The sequence below is a fragment of the Triticum aestivum genome, chromosome 5D (genome assembly GCF_018294505.1).
Source record: "Triticum aestivum cultivar Chinese Spring chromosome 5D, IWGSC CS RefSeq v2.1, whole genome shotgun sequence".
NCBI classification, from domain to species: Eukaryota; Viridiplantae; Streptophyta; class Magnoliopsida; order Poales; family Poaceae; genus Triticum; species Triticum aestivum.
The window spans coordinates 283,544,341-283,568,524 of NC_057808.1; the positions used below are offsets into that span (position 1 = coordinate 283,544,341).

A 24,184-nucleotide genomic window follows, 5' to 3' on the forward strand; every position below is an offset into this window, starting at 1 on the left:
ACTGCATTCTAATAGTAGAAAGGTAGGCCCCTTGCAGGAAAATCCCCAACTCTATATTAAAATAACAATTCTGACAACATCCAAAACCCAAACATCCAAGGGTGTTATGGTCCAACACTCGGAAACACAACTCATAGGCCATCATATCCAAAATCCCAACACTGCCTACACTTAATTCCTCCGCTGAAACCTAGACTTAGCATGATCTTATGACGAATCCAAAATCCAACCTCGATTTGGAGTAAAACCCACAATTCCACCAACTGTCAACTAGGAATAAATCCCTGAATTCCGCGACCAGAAACCACGGACGAAGAATAATCTGCAGCCGGAAACATCGAGTTTGGATGCCAATCCTCCACATCCTAAAAATTCTACTAATCCCCTACGAGGCGCGACCCAAAACACTGGAAGAACATTGAAGTTCAAACCCGCCGTGGAAACGGCCGAGAAAATCTCACCCTGGCGGGGCCGAAGGAAGAGGCGAGCGGGCGAGCGGCCACCGCCGCCACGCCGCCGAGCGGCCGCCTCGCAGCGGACGCCACCACCGCGGCGGCGCATTGCCTCGTGGCCCGCGCGAGGAGGCGCGCGGCTACCATCTCTGCGCTGCGCTAGAACCGGGCGGGAGCGGCGAGGGGTTTCCGACGGATTCGCGAGGCGGGGGGGAGGAGAGAGGCAGAGAGGGATCGAAACGTCTGGAAGGGAATTGCGGCCAGCGGGGGAGGGAAGAGCGCCTAGGGATCGAAGCGAATGACCGCTATACCCCGTGAATACATCCCGAGACAGGGGTGGGGTGGCGGGGGTATTTGTGTCTTTTGAAGGGACGTTTGTGGGATCAACTTGTCGTCCAAGAAGGGTTTAAGGGTTTGAGCAGTTGGGTTATCTGAGCCGCTGACATTCTTGAGAACAAACTAACAGCTGACGTCGTATCTTTTCAATCTATATTGACTATACTTTTCTTTATTTTATTTATATCGGCTATTTCTCTTTTCGATTATTAGCAGTTTACTTTGAGGAACCCCAAAAAAAAATACTTTGAGAAAGTGTTTGGTTCGTCCACCCTTTTTTAACACGGTATATAGACACAAAGCACACCCCTATGAGCACCTTTGAGAGACAGAACCAACACATCATCTTGAGATTGACGATGTCGCGACAGACGGCTTCATAGTCGACGAGAACGTCTCCTCACACTGAATGCACATCACCGGAAGGCCTGAAATAATTTCAGAAAAATGTGACCACCAAAGAACTTGAACCTCGGTGCATTGGTTCCACCACATGGAACCTAACTATCTAAGTTATGCTCAGTTCATGGCTCGTGCACCGTTAACGTAAATGATAACGGTATGAGAATACACCGCATTGTAACTGTAGTGAGACTATTATCCGTTTTGTTTGGTTATCTTCGGTAATGGTAACACAAACAAGGCAACCAATCCAAAGAGATTAGAAAACACACTACAACTAACGGTGGTGTTGCACGGTTCTCCTGATACAAATTCGTCGGTCATGGATACGTAAGAGCCGAGAGAAGGTCTCACTGTTCAAGGGGTCATTGACGGGAGCAACGCGTGCAACAACTAGAACTGTTGATGGCCAGCCGTTGCCGGATGCTACAAGAAAGATGTTGCAACAAGAAATTTGGAAATGGCCGGCCGTCAGCATCTGCTGATGCTCGACGGATGAATGTTGTGTCCGGTCAACACAACTACGAAGGAGATGAGGGGGAACGAAAGTGAGAAGAAGCTCGGGACAGAATCATTTAACCGCCAGGGGTGGGCGTTATCGGTTTTGTATAGCACCATTATTTGATTTGTGGTACTTAACTCTGTCACAACTCAACCAAACACGAGTAATGGGATCAGGTACCGTTGTAATCAGATACCAAAAAATCATGAAACAAACACGTCCCGAGTCAGCAGTGGTGTGTTGATTGTAGCGCATAAATCAGTTGCTCCCCGGTGGTCCGATCCAATTTAATACCATAATCTTGAGCCTATCAATCCTTGTAGAAAAAACTCTAGCATGTAACATTTTGCCATTAGTCTTAACAACATCATTAAATATATGTAACATGGAAGGCGATGCTTGTAGCACCACAAAAAAACTTGTAGCATGAGCACAATATTTGGTTAGAAGCCTAAATCGACATGAGGTAGGATAATGTCACCTATACATATAAGAATTGCATTATATGTGTTGACAAGAGAGTACTTGTATCTTGATTGCAAGGTTGTTTCAGAGAGAATACTTTCAACCTGCACATAATATGGATTGGTAAATCTAAGGTGATTCACTTGAGGGAAATTGTCGATGTCCTACCATCTTATGCGCTTGGGAGACAAATAAGTCTGCAAGAATAGAAATGCGTGATAGACATCAGGCGAGTCTAGATCATAGGTGATAGCCAGGAGTAATGACCGCTAGCCTGGGTGAGAGGCCGGTGTGTCATGAAATGGGTATCAAAGCCAACCATCGCAGTTATATGGACATGTGCAGATAGGGGTACATACATGTGGTGCATGGCGCGTGTGGCCCATCGAGGCGCACCGCATGGCACTGGACACATGGATGTGCTAAGATGGAATGTTTCTTTTGGGCCGACGAGGGTGTCAGATCCTTTTAAGGGAGTGTATGTGACATCCTGGTTAAATAGGACTGAGTAGTTTTCATGGTTAATAGGATTGATATATACTCATATTAACAAGGTGTGTCTTCCTTTTTGAAAGATCGTCTCTAAAAGACCTCTGGATTATAAGGTACTTAATAGTCTTACAATTTAGACGCTCGTATTGATTTTCGTTCTTCAAGCATTCAACTTCTGGCCGGAACACTTGCATTTCATTGATATTCATATCTAAAGGAAAGATAATAATCGATTGGATTGCCGAGTTTGGTCACTGTATTTGTATGAAGCCGGTGTGTTTTCCCTATCCAGCTAAAGCAGAACAACAATCGTTTTGGCATGAAATCAACTGATCACAAACTACATGTGACACCAGCATGCAGAATTCAGCTGTCTACCTTTTCAGTCAGCTCATGCTGCTTCGATTTTTTGCCTGGTAACCTAACCTTTTGTGTGACACTAACTCGTTCTTTTCTGCTCTCAGCTGCAGCCACTATATATGCAGTAGTAGGGGTATGTGCCCTTGAGACGAAGATCGCTGTGCTCGCAACAATCAAGGTGCGACAATGGGGAGACAACGCTCATCGCCGTCGATGAGGAAGAAAGTTCAGAGGAAGCATGTTATGGAGCTGCTGCGTATCACCGCAAGGCCTCCGCAAGAACGCTGGAGCATCAGGGAAAGCGTGAACTTCAAGATTGCCCTAGGAAGGTATACCGAATACGATACAGATACTCAAATGCGCGTTCATAGAGATGCAGATTGCACCTTCACTTTTGCGGAGGAACAAGATTGTGCAGTGAACCTTTTGTAACTTGATACATTTTCTGTGCTTTGAGTGCCCAAACAGAGCTAACACAACGTCCATGGGTTTTTGGTGGCAATTACATCGTACAGGTTTGGTGAGGACTGGCCAAGAGTTGCACAGTTCGTCAGCACAAAGACTACCCACCAGGCATGTACTTCCACCCACCTTCAGTACTTCATAGTCTTATCAAAACATCAATTTATAGAGCAAATTGCCCTTGCAACTTGAAACAGAGTTCAGTCATATGAACGCATGTAACGCAGACTCCTTCTCTGTTTTCTCAGATCAGTGTCTATGCTGAAGAATATTATCTTAAGCATCCGCGGACACAATCCAGGTGAAATAGAATGGGGGCAGACCTTTCCATGAAGAACAGCTTTGGGCTTGTAACCTTTTTATGCGGATGAAATTTTGGAACAGTTATGAGGAAAGTAAAGCAGATACAATCACTTTAATGACAGATCCAGCAACATTGTTCTACACCTATTCCATTTCCATCTTCTACTTCTACCTAACCTAGTGCCATTGCCCATGGGCATAGATTCTCAGTATATACACGCGTGCACATCGGTTAATACAATGCACCGAAGTGTCAAAAGATTATACAGAACGTTAATTTAGCAATGAGAAGGATCGCCGCTTCTCCAAATGAATAATCAATGAGAGAGCACCAAACTAGATACCGACCCTACATGCCCAAGATTAGACAAAAATGCTCTCTACCCCTTCACCTACACTTTAGTAATTTTACAACAGCTGTGACAGATGATGACCGAGCCAGATCTGAAAATAAAATGTAAGCCGCAACAGAGCTTCAAGCCTCTCGGTTTTGACTGAGCCTGCAGCTTTTCCACGAGCTTTCTGACCTGCTCATCAGATCCACAGAGCTCATAACTCAGCCATGAGAATGTAGTCCAAGGGCCAATTTGGCACCAAGGTAGAAACAATTGCTTGAGCGCTTCGCACTAGCTGCATCTGTCAAATAAGTGGTGAGTGCAGACGAATATTTGCTTCAACCTTCCGGTGAGGGCGGCCTACGGCCATATGGTGTGAAATGGGTGGTTTCCTGGCCAATTGATGTTGGTGTTCGGAGAAGAGGATTCCATCGATCAAAGATGATGCGGCCACCTCGGCCAATTCTCCCTCGGCACCGAAATGGTGGCACGGTGGCATCAATCTCAATAGGGGGGTCTGGTGGCAACTTGATACCCGCTGCCACCAACTTGTCAGGATCTAGCGGCCTTGTGAATAACAATACTGGCTCCTCAGGATCCTGTGTAATCGGGAAAACTGGTAAACGACTCTTCTATTGCAGTGGAACTGGTAAGCAGACTTGACAAATAAATTATCAGAATTGGTAAGCAGGCTGAAGTTTATAAATAATTCAACATAGATTCAGGAACGAGACTAAAAAGAATAGAACACTAAAGTTCATCATCCAACAAATTTGTTGAAGCTGGAAGTATCATAAAGTACCCCAAAAAAGGGTTTCACACTTGTTACTCACTGAACATTATTTATTTCCAAGTTGTCCTCCTAGCTCCTAAATACTCCCTCCGTTCCAAAGTAAGCGTCGTGGTTTCACGCCGCATATTTTGGAACGGAGGGAGTACCATTCAAATAAAACTTAACTCGAAACCATCAGGCTTAAAACTATCCCATTGCTTTGGCGTTGCCAGTAACTAGCAGCAAAGGGCTGCTTGGTACCAGTTTGCTCAACTCACGTGGCTGATAACAAAAAAGAGGCAGTGATAGGAAGATGGAATACCCTTTTAAATACCCAGCCATTCTGCTGAGGCCTCCTTTTTAGCACCGGTAGCCCCGGCTCACGCTTTATACGCAATGTAGGGATTGCCGACTGCTTGTTATCAGGGTACCGATGATGGAGAACAGGTTGCCGAAAATATGGCTCTTCAGTTGCGGTGTCATCTGAATCCGCATAATCATCATCACTTGACCCAAACCTGCTAGAAGCTTGCTGGAACCCTGACAGTGTAGTCCCATCGTCAACAAGCTGGGCCTCATGCTGAAGGAGAGAAAAGGGGAACAATAGAAATTAGGAGGGTGACAAGAATCAAATGAAACTGGAGCAAGGAAGGTAACAGACCAGAGCATCAAAACAAACTGTGTCGTAACATCAGTTAACGATAAATCCTTTACTGGATGAGAGTGCACCATAATATCAGGTAGAAATATATATTTAATTTACCCAGTATTATCTGCTACATAATGGGCAGAATTAAATCACAAGTATATAGTGCGGGTAGTATTTGGTTCCATCACAGTGGCATTTTAACTATTTATTAAACCCATTCACGACTACCATGTGATGCAAATGGTGGCCTCTTATTTTCATTTGAATGTTATGTTTCCTATAGAAGACAAGTATACAAACTACTCCCTCCGTTTCCAAATAGAAGACCTTTTAGAGATTTCAATACGGACTACATACGGATGTATATAGACGCATTTTAGAGTGTACATTCACTCATTTTTGCTTCGTATGTAGTCTGTATTGGAATCTCTAAAAAGCCTTATATTTAGGAACGGAGGGAGTATATGTAAAAGCGAATTCTGAACCAAAATGTATGATGGCCCATACCTTATATTGCATCTGAACACGCTGAAGGTTGACCTCACATTCCATGACCTCCCGCTTTGTCTCTTCCCTCTGAAGAGTGTATATTATCAGTTAGAAGTTAAATTTAGTAACGCTGCCGCTATAAGATCAGTTTATGCATGAACTAACCTTAATCAGAGCCCCCATTAATGCCTTTGCTTGGTCCAAATTGCGCCGTACCTAATATAAATTTTAAGGTAGAGTTGTAAGCAGCAAAACACACAAAGAAAAAACATACAGCAAAAAGTTTGTAATCTAATAGCTAAAAAGCTGCACTAGCATATTATATTTCACCGAACGAAGGTGACAAGAAATGCAATTCAAATTTTTCAGATTAAGTTTTGCACAATGCTATGTGTTGGTAGACTTCGGAACTATCTACTCCCTCCATTTCAAATATAAGGTATATAGTTTTTGCAATCTTGTTCAAAATATAAAGCATGCATGCAGAAATTTAAGGGTAAGCATGCATATTAACCAATGGGTACCAGGTCATTTCTCTAGTGTTATTTTGTTTAGAACTATCATGCCTTCCTTAATCCCCCTGCTTGATTAAAATACAACTTTGAAAAATGGATGGAGGGAGAATTGTTTAAGAACATAGCATGAGATGTGCAGCAGCTATCCAAATCCCAAGAAACTGACAATACAAGCAGAAGAGAACGGTTAACCAATCATCCCATCATTTCAATTTCTCACAAAACCAGGCGTCAAAAACACAGTACTGTTTGCATTAACATAAAACTATTTACAAAAATCATGGATTTCCTTTTTTGGTCTCCTTTAAACAGTTGCGCGCAAGATTCTCATAATCATTAAAAGCAGATTATTCACATAGCAGCAAAGAAAAATCTTAGAGCAGAACTACTTTGACATGAGAAATGTTGACAAAGAAATCATTAGTAGTTTGATCATGGAGGGAATCACATGATGTCATTTAATAAAATCATCATAATTGGACAGTGTAATTATAAGCTTCCCCCATGGTTATATAACCAAAATTTCACACATTTATCAACTAAAGATAAAGATGTACAGGAACAGAGAAACACAATCGAAAAACTGACCACAACAAACTAAATGCAGCTTACCAGGCGGAGTTTTTCAAACGACTGGATATTATTTTCTCGTCTTTGCATCTGGAGAAGGAAGCAAATATTATGTATACGCAAGAGAAATATGATTGCAGGGAGGTGCTATCGAAGAGAAAAAAAGTTTCGCCAGTAATTGCTGTTCCCCGAAGGTAGGTGTTCAAACTAACTCTGGCCTAAAGCCACTCACCCTTCTTGTATGAAGACGATGGGCCTTTTCTCTTGGTCTGAATACATTATATGGGTTTGTATCATTCACCGGCGGAGGAGGCTTCAGAAAACCAAAAGTAAATTAGTCAATAGTAATGTAACAGAACCATAGTATGATAGACTGACACTTTCCCCAACAAAACTAGCTTGGCAAAAACTTTTCTATTGAGCACACTTGTTGGGCTGGTCGCTTACAAGTCCAACTATAAATCTTCATAGATAAGCCCTTAAAACTGCTTTGGGTGAATCCAGTTAAACCCCTAGAACAAATTACACTAAGGAACACCGGTGGTTTTAGCTTTGTTGTGCAAGGAACCCAATGATTAACTGGCCAATTCACCTGGTTCCATTACATAACTATAAGTCAAAGACACAGCAAACTCAAGCAACTGCTTATGGGCAAATAAATTCCAGATGTGAAAGAATAGCCAAATCTTGCATAGATGTTGTGACTTCGTTTGGTTGGAGGAACAAAAGTGGATAGGTTGGGGCCATCCAGCTTGGTTTCTTGATTGGATGAACAGGATGAAACAGTGAAGAATAAAAGTTGGCTACCCTATTCATACCATCCCTAAAACTGATCAGAGGGATGAAATCGAAAAGACCCTGTCTGATCAAAATGCGTAGGTGTCATGGCCATGGCTTTGGGCCAGTCAGCCAGCAGCTGTGCAACAAAATAGCAACCATACCAGAACATTCCATATATTTGACGGGGAGCTTCATTCTGAGAGTATGCATGAATGGATGTAGTAGAAATAGCTCCTCAGATAGAAACGTAAGGCCGTCGGGACATCATAGCAAACTTATCTTACTTTGAACATGTACCTGGCACATGCTACTGCACCAAGAAGAACTAAATATTCTTACGATTTGCAGCTGGTTTTCACTAAAGAATCTAATTTAACTTGTGTAGACTCTCCTAGCAATCACCTATAGATACATCGATTGAAATAGCTTTAACATGATTACAAGTCTGGTGAGATGATTTAAGATATAGCATATCCTGCGTTAGATTATACACACAGAAGAAAAGAACGTTTCACATCTGAATCTAGGATATACTCCCTCTGTCCAGAAATACTTGTCGGAGAAATGCATAAAAATGGTTGTATCTAGAACTAAAATACGTCTAGATATATCCATTTCTTCGACAAGTATTTCCGGACGGAGGGAGTACTATATCAGTCGGTAGAAACAATGTCCACATACAAAAGAAAATCTACCAACACCTGGAGCATTAAAACAATACAGAAACATCACGGTCAATCACTTTAAATAAAGTAAGCTAACCTGCAAACGCCGCAGAATAGGCTTTTGCCACCGTTCCCTCTAACAAAAGAAAGAAGCAGTAAGCATAAGGAATGCAGCAAACATAATTAAGTCACAGTATCATTTTCTATGAGATTGAGAAATCTAAATAAAGTAGTACAAGAAAATCTCAGATATGCAAATAAATAAATATAAACTATGAGAAAACAAGGTTTGACAGATATTGACAGCAAGCCATGTTACAGCATTTAAATAAAAGGTATAAGTTGATCGCTCGCAGTCTTGTATTAAGAAGACCATATGCTGTATTTTGACAGTGGAGACTACCTTAGCTCTCCAATAGTTATATACAGCTTGGAAAACAGCATACCGAACAGACAAATACTGCAAAGCCTGCACAGAGAAACAATTGGTAAGCAGACACTCTGTAGGAAACAACTGTACAACAAGACTGCAAAACTAATGAAAGGGAAAACGGGTCCCCTTCCAGGTACCTTTGGTAAGACAAAAGCCTAAACCAAACAAAAAATGCAATAAGTTTCCGTTAATAACTTTGTTGACATTTAATTGCAATGTCTTGAAATCCTTCTAGATAAGTATCATATGTGATCTCCACACAAGCAGGTTTCAGCAATCACGAGCAAATTCTGATCAATATATTAACTGAGATGGAGTAAGGCATAGAGCCTGCAATGTAATGTATGAGCATAATAGCATAGCAATATATCCTTTTGCCTATCAGGTCAACGAGACCCGTGTACTATGGGCTGTGAGTCTTAAGTTAATTGCACTAGTAAATTATGCTCACCCTTAAAAGATAGTAATGTGTTAATTTAACCCGTACAAGAAGTAATTGATACTAACAAACGATGCAAGCAGACATTGCTAATTGCTTACACCTTAGCTTCTGCGCATGCACATATATGTTCATGCCAACTAGAGAGACGCAGTACAACATTTACCCTCAGTACCAACGTAAGACAACAGAGATGGACACATAAGGATACTGGAATTGTCAAGTTCATTTTTTTATGACAACCAAGAGATATAAAAAAAGGAGTAATTACAAATGTCATTTTTTAATGGAACACGGCAAAGAAAAAAAACAAGGCTCACGTGGATTACTCCCACCAAGTACCCTACTGCCACCAGCAAGATGGCTTACAGGGGTCTGCTACATATAGAACATACGAAATTTACTAGAGCTATGAAGATGTGTCTGACATGTATAGCAGCAAAGTGGTTAATACAATTCATATTTGATATTAAAAAGAAGTGTGTGACATGTGCTAAAGCTAGCATGAGGGGTCCTTAGGTAAAATGCCTTGATTCAACTGACATGGTAAGTTGGCATTTGTGCCATATAAAGTACGGTAAAAATAAACTGCCAATGTCTCAGAGTTAATAACGACGGTAACAGATAGGGAAGGTTTTTAGTAGGTTGACAAAGCTATACAGTTAAAACTTAGCATTATGTTATAATAACAAGTACAATCTCCATTGCAAAATGCTTCGCATATATGTCAGTGCATCAATTTTACAATTCCCTTGCTCCCATTTTAGCATAACATCCTAAAGCCATTGTGCAAGGTCTAGGCATGCTGCTTTACCTCCATAGCAACATCGAGCTGCAAGAGAACTGGAACAGGTCCTATGAAAGTTGGTGTTATGGCTCCTGCTCTTTCTCGAGCTTTGTGGTCCAAAATTTCCAACTTGAATAAGAGGACCTCCAACCTGTAATATGAGATTTCACTTAAAATGTAGCATAACATACTCGCTCCATAAGGCAAAAATAATAAAATGGTAAATGTGTCATCTAAAGCTTGTTAAAATTACTGAGACAACCAAAATTTCATCAAAGGTCTCTTACTAAAAATATGACTGTGAACAGGATTCTGGACTCTTGATCTTTCATTCTAGATTCCAAAAGGTACATGTTTAACTGTAACCAAAATGCAAACCATAACCAGTAGAGCGGTTTATTAGATCTGTAGCATTTTCTTACTTTTCAGGGTTAAGATTTTTCCGCTCATTGTTGTAGTCGTCAAGCCAGTCTTCATCTTCGTTATCCAAGTCATACTCAACAAATTCACCGATCTCAGCTCTGGCTGCATAGGGTAATCATTCTTAGAAATAGAGTCCATAAATAAAATATTGTCAACATAAAAAAACTACTATTCCATAATAGCAGTAAGAAATAAACCTCCTCTTCCTCGTATATAACATGATGGTTGTGCAAAGGTGCGAGTGTAATCCCTATCATAGGTCTCCACATCATCAAACTGTGGTGTTGGTATTTCTTGAGCATTCTTCTTACTGGGAGTTGAATTTCCCTGCAAAGTCATGTAACAATCATTGTATTGATCAGCACAACCCCCAAAATAATAATATGTATAAATGTTCTCAGATTTATCGTTTGTGGAGACACAAATTAGATTTTCAGATCACAAAATATAAGCAATTATGCACCATGTGATATGTGCAGTGTTGCACAGTAGCTGATATACAGAAAGCAGCAGTATGGTGTGGTGTGGTGTCAGCACGCACACCTCGATGCCGCTAGCAGTATACAAATGGTATAGGATAACTGAGAACATATAAACTGATAAAATAATAAAATAAGATATCATTACGGATCACACGTAACATAACCTGCATTCACTGGCTTTGTAGCTGCTTTTGAAGCAATGAATAATATGGTAGGATAGATGATATATCAATGTAAAGTAGACACCTTAACAACAACCATATATGCTACAAAGTTCAAACTGGGACAAGTAGTCTCAACAGTCAAAACTTCAAAAGACAAAGAATTTGATGAGGCCAGAGCAGCAGTATGATGTCAGAAGTCGTACGACAATGTCTACAGAAACAACTTATTAAGAACTCCAAATAATGGTTTTCCTATGGATTACATACAGAAGCAGAGCACGACATGGTTCTTCGGCATGGAATAAAGCTGAATTCATCAACATGCTAATTGGACTGAAATCAACAACACCCAACAACTAACCTACAAAGAGAACTCTGCGAGCTACCAAACATTGACAGTTCATAGGATTGCACGCTCAACTGAAACGTTGTCAGTTGATTAAATTACCTCGCCGTCAGTCGCAGCAGCAGCGGCAGTGAGCTCCGAGCCGGAGTGCCGCAGCAGAACCCCTACCCTTGCCGCGGCGAACGCTGCCACCGTGGGGTCATCGTCCTCGAAGTCCCGCGCCGACTTGAGGATTGGGAGCTTCTTGTGGATGTCGAGCGGCCGCGGCCGGAACGAGAGCCTACTCATGGCCGCCACCACCACCGGGCAGATTCATCTCATCTCCGCCTCCCACCTCGTAGCCGCACACACCACGCACGCCCTCGCGAGGGCTCGGGATTCGGGCTCCGGCTCGAGGGCGCGCAAACCCTAGGTCCGCGAGGGCCGAGTGGTGGTGGCGGGACTGGGCGCGGGAGGGCGAGGGCGCGGGAGGGCGAGGCCGCGGGAGCCGCGAGGGGCGGTGGGGACCGGGCGGCGGAGGCGGAGACGGTGGAAGGACCTAGGGTTAGGGTTTTGGTTGGGGAATTGGTTTCTAGGGTTTGAAAGGAGGTGAAAGAGGGAGGGAAGGGAAGGAAGAAGAAGAGGGGGGCGTCGCGGGGGAAGGGAAGGAGGTTGGGCTCGAGCACGATGGTCTCACCGTACGTCTACGTAACCGTACTGAGGTAGAGTATACCCGTAATGTATTTGTACCAATATATTCACTCCTGTCCGTGATATAGTGTGTATAATTTATTCCCGTCAAAAAAATAGTGTGTATAATTTATTTATTTTATAAATGAAACCATGTAAAAAAAATGGTTCAGTTATTTTTCTTTGAAATAGTTTGGATTGCTTACCACATGTGACATGTGATAAGTTTGGCTCAGTTTATTGAAACAAATATCAACATTAATAATATCAATAAATACAATATAAAAATATGTTTGTATGTAATGATATTCCTAAACCGAGACTCTCATATATTTAGCCTCACATCATTCCATAGCCATCACCGTCGTTTACGCGCCCATCAATCACGCTTTAAAACTGAACTTCCTCGTGAGCTTGATTCTCCGTTCTCCTCTTCTCCTGAGAAAAAACACATTGAATCTTAATGGGAGACTTCAAACTAATGAGAGAACATTTGCAAAACAACAACACATTCTTTAGGCAATCATACGCAAACATTCTCAATACACATGCATAAATAATTTAGCTCTCATTTATCTGCTGTTGGTCAATGAAAAATTGCATGATCTAACAAAAGACCTGCCAACTTTAGAAAGGTTGATCGAGTGATGTTAACCTAGCATGGGATCTTTTATTTCCTAACTCTCAGTCTCATCATTAACTCACTTTGTCTTTGATCACGTCCCGCTTTTGACATCGGTAAACACATCCATCCTTTCTCCCGCGCTTTCTAGATTTGATAATATGAGGGCCGCTAGATGGTGGGATGGCGGTCCAACAAGCCTCGGATTTGGCCCATTTACATTCAAACCCCTCTCGCGCGCGTGTTGCCGTGCTAAAGCGTTGGCGAAAACTCTTTCTTGCCATTACACCGAAGAAAACAACTACAGAAATGTTGATTACCATTTTTGACAACATTGAAGAGAGTTGTTTCCTCTTCCATGTGGAACTGGCTCTTCGGTGAGTTATTATCAAAAGTGCTCTAACAGACATTACATGAAAAAAAATCACTAGGTTCAACGTAGGAAGATTAGAGATGCCTTAGATGGCGACGAGAACACACACTACTTTCATGCCTCTACTTCCTTCGGGTTATGAAAAAATAAAATCTCAGTTCTAGTGCATAATGGGTAGTAGTACTTCTCTCGTGGATCAAAAATCAAAGTACTTCTAAAAAATCAAAATACTCACTAATTACTACTCTCACTTTTAGGACTTCACGGTGTCCTAGATTTTTTTTCACTACTATATTGTACCCCTCAATTCTCTCTATCTCTCTCCTTGTCGTGATAAAGCATTGGCAAAAACTCTCTCTTCCTATTAACACGAGAGAAAACAACTAAAAAATGTTGGCTGCAATTCTTGGCACCATTGAAGAGAGTTGTTTCCTCTCAAGCAAGCTGTTATCAAAGTGCTCCAACAAACAATACATGAAAAAAAATCTCTAGGTTCAACGTGGGAGGTTTAGGGCTACCTTAGATGGTGACGAGAATAAGCGCTACTTTCATGCCTCTACGTCCTCCGGATCACGCGTAAATAACATCTCATTTCTAGTGCATATTGGGCAAGAATACTTCTCTCATGAAAAAAGTCAAAATACTCACTAATTATTACTCCTCACTTTGGGGACTTCACACCATCAAGAATTTTTCACTACTAGATATATACCCCTCAATAGTCCCAGGACAAAGAATTTGCGATGAGCCTTTCATTAATCAAGAACTTTTTTATGCCTTCGGTGCCATGGACAAAGATGCAAAACATGGCCTCGATGGTTTGGTCCAGACTTCTATATGAAATACAAAAATGTTGAGGCACACACTCCGAACGCTTTCCGGGTCATCTCACTTTCAGAATTGCCCTATTAATGAGGTGTCAAAGTTGTCCACAAATAGGTTAAAACTGCCCCCCCCCCCCCCGTTGCACGTTGATCAAACAAGCTTTCTTTCCGGCAAAACCAGTTTGTGAAACTTCCTATGCACCGGTAACATTTTACACCGATGTGCTACGACCAAGCACCAATTATTATTGTTAACTTGACTTCTGAAAAGGGTTCGGTTTGTTGGCTTTCTTTGATAAATAAATAAATCTTTTGTTTAGGAGTTTCCCATCCCGAATCTTTTACAATCATGCACCACCATTTTTTTAAAGGAAGCACCACTGATGTGCTACTCGACGGTAGCCCAATTTTGGGGATGCGGCTTCCTCTACGGAAACAACGGTACGCCTCGGCAGTAGTTCCTATACAGGAATGGTTCCTACACCGTAAGCAAAACCAGAGAATCACTTTAGTAATGTATCCAGGCAGTGGCCCAGCTAGGCATGGGTCGTAAGAAAACAGGCTCAAGTAGGGTGATCCTCTTTCACCTTATGTTTTTATCATTGTTCCAGATATTCTTCAATGATTTATCATATTGATGGAATTATCTCACACCTAATAAAAAATGACATGCCTTGCCCCATCCTACAATACACCAGTGAAACACCAATCATAATAAAAGCCACTTCCGTTGGCGCAAAAAAACTAAAGGCACTCTTTGACGACTTCACCATAGCTACATATCTAGTTATAAATTTATCTAAAACCATGGTCATTACTCCTATAAAAGACGCTCCTACGCGGTCGAGTCAAGAACGCCCTTCGCATGGGCCTCCCACGGGTTGCTCCCTCGCACGCTCCACGTCATCCAGTCTGTGCGGACGCCCGCACCCGCCCTAATTTCCTTGAGGGCCATGGCGTGTGGGCCACATGCACGACCGAGGCCACCATCCTATGGTGTTTATAGTCGAGCCGGCGTGCACCATCTCGCGTGTTGCCCCACGCGCGACGGGTCAGGGCGGGTCGGGTCGTCAGCGATGTTCGTCCCTTGTCTGGTTGCGTTGCTCGCACCATCCGGGAAGACACGAACCTCGGGCTATATCCCGCACCAATCATGCAGGCGCTTGTGCGCGGCTTGTTCGCCCTGCCCGGCTATTTCACTCGTGCAGTCCGGCTAGGTCTCGCGACGGTAAGCCAGTTGCCCGTGGATGTTTCGCTCACGCCAGTCGGTCACACGTACGCCCTTCTTGATGTGCTGCGAGCGGGTGTAGTTTGAGATGGCTGGGAGCCGGGTGGACATACGGGGCTGCTTGACATGTGGTGGGGCATTTTTTTGGGTCCAGTGTGCGAGATGTGCCCGGCTTAGTCGACGCGAGATGGGACGTGTAATGTCGGTTCCCATGCGTTGGGTAAAAGCGTGTTTTGTGCTCGGTCATCCTCTTTGTGCTTGCAGGCACTTGATTTGGTTATTTTGTTCGTTGGTTATGGTTGTTCCTCGCCGTTACTCTGCGCGCTACCCGAGGCTTAGGTTTGGTTTGCAAGGAAGGATGCCTAAGGCTTAGGTCTGGTTCTAGCTCTCTGCCACATTAAATGTAGGTGGGCGATTTGAACTCGGTACCCTCTAACCAAACAAAAATGAGGGACTAGCTAGAAAGGATAGTTAGCCCTTCTCTTGAACCGAAAGGCCGGGTGGGTGAGCGGGGATGGTCAAAAGGGCAACCGATTGTCGTCCACAGGGACGACACAAACACCGTCTTTTATATGCTACTGGGATTAGCTGGTCGATGGAGTCAGTTTTTTTTTTTGCTATCGGGTGCTTTGGATTCGGTGATGGACACATTCAGATCATCTCCTAATCAGACTATTGTGCCCGACGACTGTTGGACACTACCGTGACTATTCGATCTGAGAGCAGGATGCTTTCATTCGTTTGGTACCCAAAGATTTGTGACCAACAGTTCTGTCGGCGTTTTGGGGATCGGGGGACCCATACTTGCCTGCCTGCGGCCCATGGCGTGGCTCCATCGACGGCCTGGTACGGCCCATCTCCAGCATAAATAACACAAGACGCTCGCGACGGGTCGGGGCGGGTCGGGTCATCAGCGATGTTCGTCCCTTGTCTGGTTGTGTTGCTCGCGCCATCCGGGAAGACACGAACGTCGGTCTATATCCCGCACCAATCATGCAGGCGCTTTGTGCGCGGCTTGTTCGCCCCTGCCCAGCTATTTCACTCGTGTAGTCCGGCTAGGTCTCGCGACGGTAAGCCAGTTGCCCGTGGATGTTTCGCTCACGCTAGCCGGTCACACGTGCGCCCTTCTTGATGTGCTGCAAGCGGGTGTAGTTTGCGATGGCTGGGAGCCGGGTGGACAGACGGGGCTGCTTGACATGTGGTGGGTCATTTTTTTGGGTCCAGTGTGCGAGATGTGCCCGGCTTAGCCGACGCGAGATGGGACGTGTAATGTCGGTTCCCATGCGTTGGGTAAAAGCGTGTTTTGTGTTCGGTCATCCTCTTTGTGCTTGCAGGCACTTGATTTGGTTATTTTGTTCGTTGGTTATGGTTGTTCCTCGCTGTTACTCTGCGCGCTACCCGAGGCTTAGATTTGGTTTGCAAGGAAGGATGCCTAAGGCTTAGGTCTGGTTCTAGCTCTCTCCCACATTAAATGTAGGTGGGCGGTTTGAACTCAGTACCCTCTAACCAAACAAAAATGAGGGACTATCTAGAAAGGATGGTTAGCCCTTCTCTTGAACCGAAATGCCGGGTGGGTGAGCGGGGATGGTCAAAAGGGCAACTGATTGTCGTCCACAGGGACGACACAAACACCGTCTTTTATGTGCTACTGGGACTAGCTGGTCGGTGGAGTCAGTCTTTTTCTGCTATCGGGTGCTTTGGATTCGGTGGATGGACACATTAGATCATCTCCTGATCAGACTATTGTGCCCGACGACTGTTGGACACTACCGTGACTATTCGATCCGAGAGCAGGATGCTTTCATTCGTTTGGTACCCAAAGATTTGTGACCAACAGTTCTGTCGGCGTTTTGGGGACCGGGGTACCCATACTTGCCTGCCTGCTGCCCACGGCGTGGCTCCATCGACGGCCTGGTACGGCCCATCTCCAGCATCAACAACACAAGACGCTCGCGACGGGTCGGGGCGGGTCGGGTCATCAGCGATGTTCGTCCCTTGTCTGGTTGCGTTGCTCGCGCCATCCGGGAAGACACGAACGTCGGGCTATATCCCGCACCAATCATGCAGGCGCTTGTGCGCGGCTTGTTCGCCCGTGCCCGGCTATTTCACTCGTGTAGTCTGGCTAGGTCTCGCGATGGTAAGCCAGTTGCCCGTGGATGTTTCGCTCACGCCAGCCGGTCACACATGTGCCCTTCTTGATGTGTTGTGAGCGGGTGTAGTTTGCGATGGCTGGGAGCCGGGTGGATAAACGGGGCTGCTTGACATGTGGTGGGTCATTTTTTTGGGTCCAGTGTGCGAGATGTGCCCGGCTTAGCCGACGCGAGATGGGACGTGTAATGTCGGTTCCCATGCGTTGGGTAAAAGCGTGTTTTGTGCTCGGTCATCCTCTTTGTGCTTGCAGGCACTTGATTTGGTTATTTTGTTCGTTGGTTATGGTTGTTCCTCGTCGTTACTCTGCGCGCTACCCGAGGCTTAGATTTGGTTTGCAAGGAAGGATGCCTAAGGCTTGGGTCTGGTTCTAGCTCTCTGCCACATTAAATGTAGGTGGGCGGTTTGAACTCGGTACCCTCTAACTAAACAAAAATGAGGGACTAGCTAGAAAGGGTGGTTAGCCCGTCTCTTGAACCGAAAGGCCGGGTGGGTGAGCGGGGATGGTCAAAAGGGCAATCGATTGTCGTCCACAGGGACGACACAAACACCGTCTTTTATATGCTACTGGGACTAGCTGGTCGGTGGAGTTAGTTTTTTTGGCTATCAGGTACTTTGGATTCGGTGGATGGACACATTCAGATCATCTCATAATCAGACTGTTGTGCCCGACGACTGTTGGACACTACCGTGACTATTCGATCTGGGAGCAAGATGCTTTGCGTTTTGGGGACCGGGGTACCCATACTTGCCTGCCTGCAGCCCACGGCGTGGCTCCATCGAAGGCCTGGTACGGCCCATCTCCAGTGTCAACAACACAAGACGCTCGCGAGGGGCCAAGCCTCGTGAGGCGGACGATGTCAAGACCTCCAGAGGGACTGGCCTCCCTAGGCTGGCTCCTGAGGAGCGGAGGTTCCTATGCAAGCGCTCACCTCGTGAGGTTAAGGTGACGCAAGCCATGATGACCGAGGCCAGGCGGGCGCCAGCGGGCGCAGTGCAACAGGTTTCCTCTTTGGTGCTAATGAGGCAAGCGCAGGCACGGAGTCCCGAGGAATCAGCCAAAGGTTTCCATTTCCGTGCTACAAGACCAAGACTGCCAAGACGGCAGGATGGAGGTCATCGCCGAGCCCACCACGACGTCACGACCAGAAGCTTTGCAGGGAAGACCACCTTTCGTCAGGATAAGATGTACTAGTTGTCTCCCTTCAAACGTGGCCGTTGTGGAATCCCTTGCCGCTTTCATTTGGGAGGAAGAGGACCAAGGCCACTATAAATATAGCCTAGCCACCACCATAGAGAGGAGGATCTGTAGGATCGAAAGTAGGTCTAAAGGGGGGTGATTAGACTACTTGACCAAATAAAAATCTAGCCTTTTCCCAATTTTAAGTCTTGGCAGATTTTAACAACTTAGCACAAGTCAAGCAATCAACCTACACATGCAATTCTAAGAGTATAGCAGCGGAATGTAAAACATTGCATATGAAGGTAAAGGGAGGGGTTTGGAAAGGCAAACGCAATGTAGACACGGAGATTTTTGGCGTGGTTCCGATAGGTGGTGCTATCGCACATCCACGTTGATGGAGACTTCAACCCATGAAGGGTAACGATTGCGCGATTCCACGGAGGGCTCCACCCACGAAGGGTCCATGCTACCTCTTGAGCATGCGTTGGTTTTCCCTTGAAGAGGAAAGGGTGTGCAGCAAAGTAGCGTAAGTATTTTCCTCAGTTTTTGAGAACCAAGGTATCAATCCAGTAGGAGACTACACGCAAGTCCCTAGTACCTGCACAAACAATTAAGAACCTTGCAACCAACGCGATAAAGGTGTTGTCAATCCCTTCACGGTCACTTGCAAAAGTGAGATCTGATAGAGATAATAAGATAAATATTTTTGGTATTTTTGTTGTATAGATTGGAAAGTAAAGATTGCAAAATAAACGGCGACAGAAATAGCTAGTTGACGGGTGATTAATATGATGGAAAATAGACCAGGGGGCATAGGTTTCACTAGTGGCTTCTCTTAAGATAGCAAATTCTATGATGGGTGAACAAATTACTGTCGAGCAATTGATAGAAAAGCGCATAGTTATGAGAATATCTAGGCATGATCATGTATATAGGCATCACGTCCGTGTCAAGTAGACCGAAACGATTCTGCATCTACTACTATTACTCCACACATCGACCGCTATCCAGCATGCATCTAGAGTATTAAGTTCATAAGAACAGAGTAACGCATTAGGCAAGATGACATGATGTAGAGGGATAAACTCAAGCAATATGATATAAACCCCATCTTTTTATCCTCGATGGCAACAATACAATACATGTCGTTTCCCCTGCTGTCACTGGGATCGATCACCGCAAGATTGAACCCAAAGCTAAGCACTTCTCCCATTGCAAGAAAGATCAATCTAGTAGGCCAAACCATACTGATAATTCGAAGAGACTTGCAAAGATATCAAATCATGCATATAAGAATTCAGAGAAGATTCAAATATTGTTCATAGATAAACTTGATCATAAACCCACAATTCATCGGATCTCGACAAACACACCGCAAAAAGTATTACATCGAATAGATCTCCAAGAAGATCGAGGAGAACTTTGTATTGAGATCCAAAGAGAGAGAAGAAGCCATCTAGCTAATAACTATGGACCCGAAGGTCTGTGGTAAAATGCTCACACATCATTGGAGAGGCTATGGTGTTGATGTAGAAGCCCTCCGTGATCGATTCCCCCTCCGGCAGAGCGTCCGAAAAGGCCCCAAGATGGGATCTCACAGGTACAGAAGGTTGCGGCGATGGAAATAGGGTTTCGTGGTGCTCCTGGATGTTTTCGGGGTATATGAGTATATATAGGCGAAAGAAGTAGGTCGGTGGAGCCACGAGGGCCCACGAGGGTGGGGGCGCGCCCTCCTACCTCGTGGCCGCCTCGTTGCTTCCTTGACATCCACTCCAAGTCTCCTGGATTATGTTTGTTCCAAAAACGACTCTCCCGAAGGTTTCATTCCGTTTGGATTCCGTTTGATATTCCTTTTCTGTGAAACACTGAATTTAGGCAAAAAAGACAGCAATTTGCACTGGGCCTTTGGCTAGTAGGTTAGTCCCAAAAATAATATAAAAGTGTATAATAAATCCCATTAAACATCCAAAACAGATAATATAATAGCATGGAACAATAAAAAATTATAGATACGTTGGAGACGTATCAAGCATCCCCAAGCTTAATTCCTGCTCGTCCTCGAGTAGGTAAATGATAAAAACAGAATTTTTGATGTGGAATGCTACCTAACATAATCTTTAATGTAATTTTCTTTATTGTGGCATGAATGTTCAGATCCGAAAGATTCAAGATAAAAGTTTAATATTGACACAAAAATAATAATACTTCAAGCATACTAACTAAGCAATCATGTCTTCTCAAAATAACATGGCCAAAGAAAGTTCATCCCTACAAAATCATATAGTTTGGTCATGCTCCATTTTCGTCACACAAGAATGCTCTCATCATGCACAACCCCGATGACAAGCCAAGCAATTGTTTCATACTTTAGTAATCTCAAACTTTTTCAACTTTCACGCAATACATGAGCGTGAGCCATGGATATAGCACTATGGGTGGAATAGAATATAATGATGGGGGTTGTGTGAAGAAGACAAAAAAGGAGAAAGTCTCACATTGACGTGGCTAATCAACGGGCTAGGGAGATGCCCATCAATTTATGTCAATGCAAGGAGTAGGGATTGCCATGCAACGGATGCACTAGAGCTATAAATGTATGAAAGCTCAACAAAAGAAACTAAGTGGGTGTGCATCCAACTTGCTTGCTCATGAAGACCTAGGGCATTTGAGGAAGCCCATTGTTGGAATATACAAGCCAAGTTCTATAATGAAAAATTCCCACTAGTATATGAAAGTGGCAAAATAAGAGACTCTCTATCATAAAGATCATGGTGCTACTTTGAAGCACAAGTGTGGAAAAGGATAGTAACATTGTCCCTTTTATTTATTTTTTCTTTTTTTGGGCCTTTCTTTTTTTGGCCTTTCTTCTTTTTTTTTCTTTTTTTTTCTTCGGGACAATGCTCTAATAATGATGATCATCACACTTCTATTTATTTACAACTCAAAGATTACAACTCGATACTAGAACAAAATATGACTCTACATGGATGCCTCCAGCGGTGTACCGGGATGGGCAATGAATCAAGAGTGACATTATGATGAATTATGCATGGTGGCCTTGCCACAAATACGATGTCAACTACATGATCATGCAAGGCAATATGACAATGATGAAGAGTGTCATAATAAATGAAACGGTGGAAAGTTGCATGGCAATATATCTCGAAATGGCTATGGAAATGCCATAATAGATAGGTATGGTGGCTGTTTTGAGGAAGATATAAGGAGGTTTATGTGTGATAAAGCGTATGATATCACGGGGTTTGGATGCACCGGCGAAGTTTGCACCAACTCTCAAGGTGATAAAAGGCAATGCACGGTACCGAAGAGGCTAGCAATGATGGAAGGGTGAGAGTGCGTATAATCCATGGACTCAACATTAGTCATAAAGAACTCACATACTTATTGCAAAAATCTACAAGTCATCAAAAACCAAGCACTACACGCATGCTCCTAGGGGGATAGATTGGTAGGAAAAGACCATCGCTCGTCCCCGACCGCCACTCATAAGGATGACAATCAAAGAACACCTCATATTTCAAATTTGTTACACAACGGTTATCATACGTGCATACTACGGGACTTGCAAACTCTAACACAAGTATTTCTCAAATTCACAATTACTCAACTAGCACAACTTTAGTATCACCATCTTCATATCTCAAAACAATCATCAAGTATCAAACTTCTCATAGTATTCAATGCACTCTATATGAAAGTTTTTATTATACCCATCTTGGATGCCTATCATATTAGGACTAATTTTATAGCCAAAGCAAATTACCATGCTGTTCTAAAGGACTCTCAAAATAATATAAGTGAAGCATGAGAGATCAATAATTTCTTTAAAATGAAACCACCACCGTGCTCTAAAAGATATAAGCGAAGCACTAGAGCAAAATTATCTAGCTCAAAAGATATAAGTGAAGCACATAGAGTATTCTAATAAGTTCCGAATCATGTGTGTCTCTCCAAAAGGTGTGTACAGCAAGGATGATTGTGGTAAACTAAAAAGCAAAGACTCAAATCATATAAGACGCTCCAAGCAAAACACATATCATGTGGTGAATAAAAATATAGCCTCAAGTAAAGTTACCAATGGACGAAGACGAAAGAGGGGATGCCTTCCGGGGCATCCCCAAGCTTAGTGTCGGGGGAAATCGACACCTATGGAATCACTGGGATCCCTTCTACGGTTGCCGGCGCAAGGTTGTGCAAAGAGCGGGTCTGGCAGACAGCACAAAGATCGTTTACCCAGGTTCGGGCCGCGAGGATGCGTAATACCCTAGTCCTGCTTTGGTGTGTATTCGAGTATTCTTGAGTTCTTGAACTAGCTACGGGGTGTAACTTGTCTGAAAGATCCGAATCCTTCTTCTGTACGCCTCGGGCCTCCTTTTATAGACAAAAGGGGCTGCTACAGTGGCACACAGGAGGTGGAAAGGTATACAGTGGCTAAGTTTATCCTCTGGCACCGTCGCACAAATGCATTTAATGCGCTGCCGACGTGCCCTCCCTGCTTTATCGGGGTCGGCGAGGAAGCTAGTTGAAAGGATCGATATAGTTGACTAGAGGGGGGGGGTGAATAGGCAACTAACAATTTTTAGCTTTTCTTTACCAATTTAAACTTTGCATCAAAGTAGGTTGTCTAGATATGCAACTAGGTGAGCAACCTATATGATGAAACAACAATAAGCATACATGCAAGCAAGAGATAAAGCACAAATAAGCTTGCATAAGTAAAGGCACGAGATAACCAAGAGTGGAGCCGGTGAAGACGAGGATGTGTTACCGAAGTTCCTTCCCTTTGAGAGGAAGTACGTCTCCGTTGGAGCGGTGTGAAGGCACAATGCTCCCCAAGAAGCCACTAGGGCCACCGTATTCTCCTCACGCCCTCACACAATGCGAGATGCCATGAATCCACTATTGGTGCCCTTGGAGGCGGCGACCGAACCTTTACAAACAAGGTTGGGGCAATCTCCACAACTTAATTAGAGGCTCCCAACGATACCACGAAGCTTCACCACAATGGACTATGGCTCCGCGGTGACCTTAACCGTCTAGGGTGCTCAAACACCCAAGAGTAACAAGATCCACAAGGGATTAGTGGGGGGATTCAAATTTCTGTTGGTGGAAGTGTAGATCGGGGCCTTCTCAACCAATCCCTAGAGAATCAACAAGTTTGGTTGGCTAGGGAAGGAGATCGGGCGAAAATGGAGCTTGGAGCAACAATGGAGCTTGGAGGTGAAAGAGGTAGTCAACTAGAGGAGGAAGACACCCCTTATATAGTGGAAGAACAAATCCAACCGTTATCCACCAACTCAGCCTGCGCAGCGCGGTACTACCGCACCTGAGGCGCGGTACTACCGTAGGGGCACGCGGGTACTACCACACCTGAGGCACGGTACTACCGCAGGGGCACGCGGTACTACCGCAGAGTCCCGCGGTACTACCGCCCACGCAGCAGAGACCAGAACAGCCACATATGCACTAAGGCAGAGGGCGGTAGTACTGCTG

General features: G+C 44.1%; 2 protein-coding genes across 3 annotated transcripts in view; both read right to left on the reverse strand.

Annotated features, from left to right (window-relative positions):
* LOC123121047 (grpE protein homolog 2, mitochondrial) overlaps positions 1-748 on the reverse strand; it is a 4,831-nt gene extending 4,083 nt beyond the window's left edge. Inside the window, exon 1 of one of the 2 annotated variants that reach the window (XM_044540986.1) lies at positions 462-748. In XM_044540986.1, the coding sequence (XP_044396921.1) occupies positions 462-599 (138 nt within the window). In that variant the 5' untranslated portion in view covers positions 600-748. The remainder of the gene's footprint in view (positions 1-461) is intronic. The other variant, XM_044540985.1, reaches the window with a different exon arrangement.
* Positions 749-3,812: 3,064 nt separating this feature from the next.
* On the reverse strand, positions 3,813-12,239 carry LOC123121049 (uncharacterized). Its single transcript, XM_044540988.1, has 12 exons — positions 11,726-12,239; positions 10,829-10,958; positions 10,631-10,733; positions 10,236-10,359; positions 8,953-9,018; positions 8,647-8,685; positions 7,337-7,417; positions 7,147-7,194; positions 6,185-6,235; positions 6,038-6,106; positions 5,204-5,461; positions 3,813-4,708 (listed from the first exon to the last, which is right to left on the reverse strand). Exons 1-12 carry the CDS (start codon positions 11,909-11,911, stop codon positions 4,448-4,450), a joined length of 1,416 nt encoding a protein of 471 aa, XP_044396923.1. The 5' UTR covers positions 11,912-12,239; the 3' UTR covers positions 3,813-4,447.
* Positions 12,240-24,184: the final 11,945 nt, after the last annotated feature.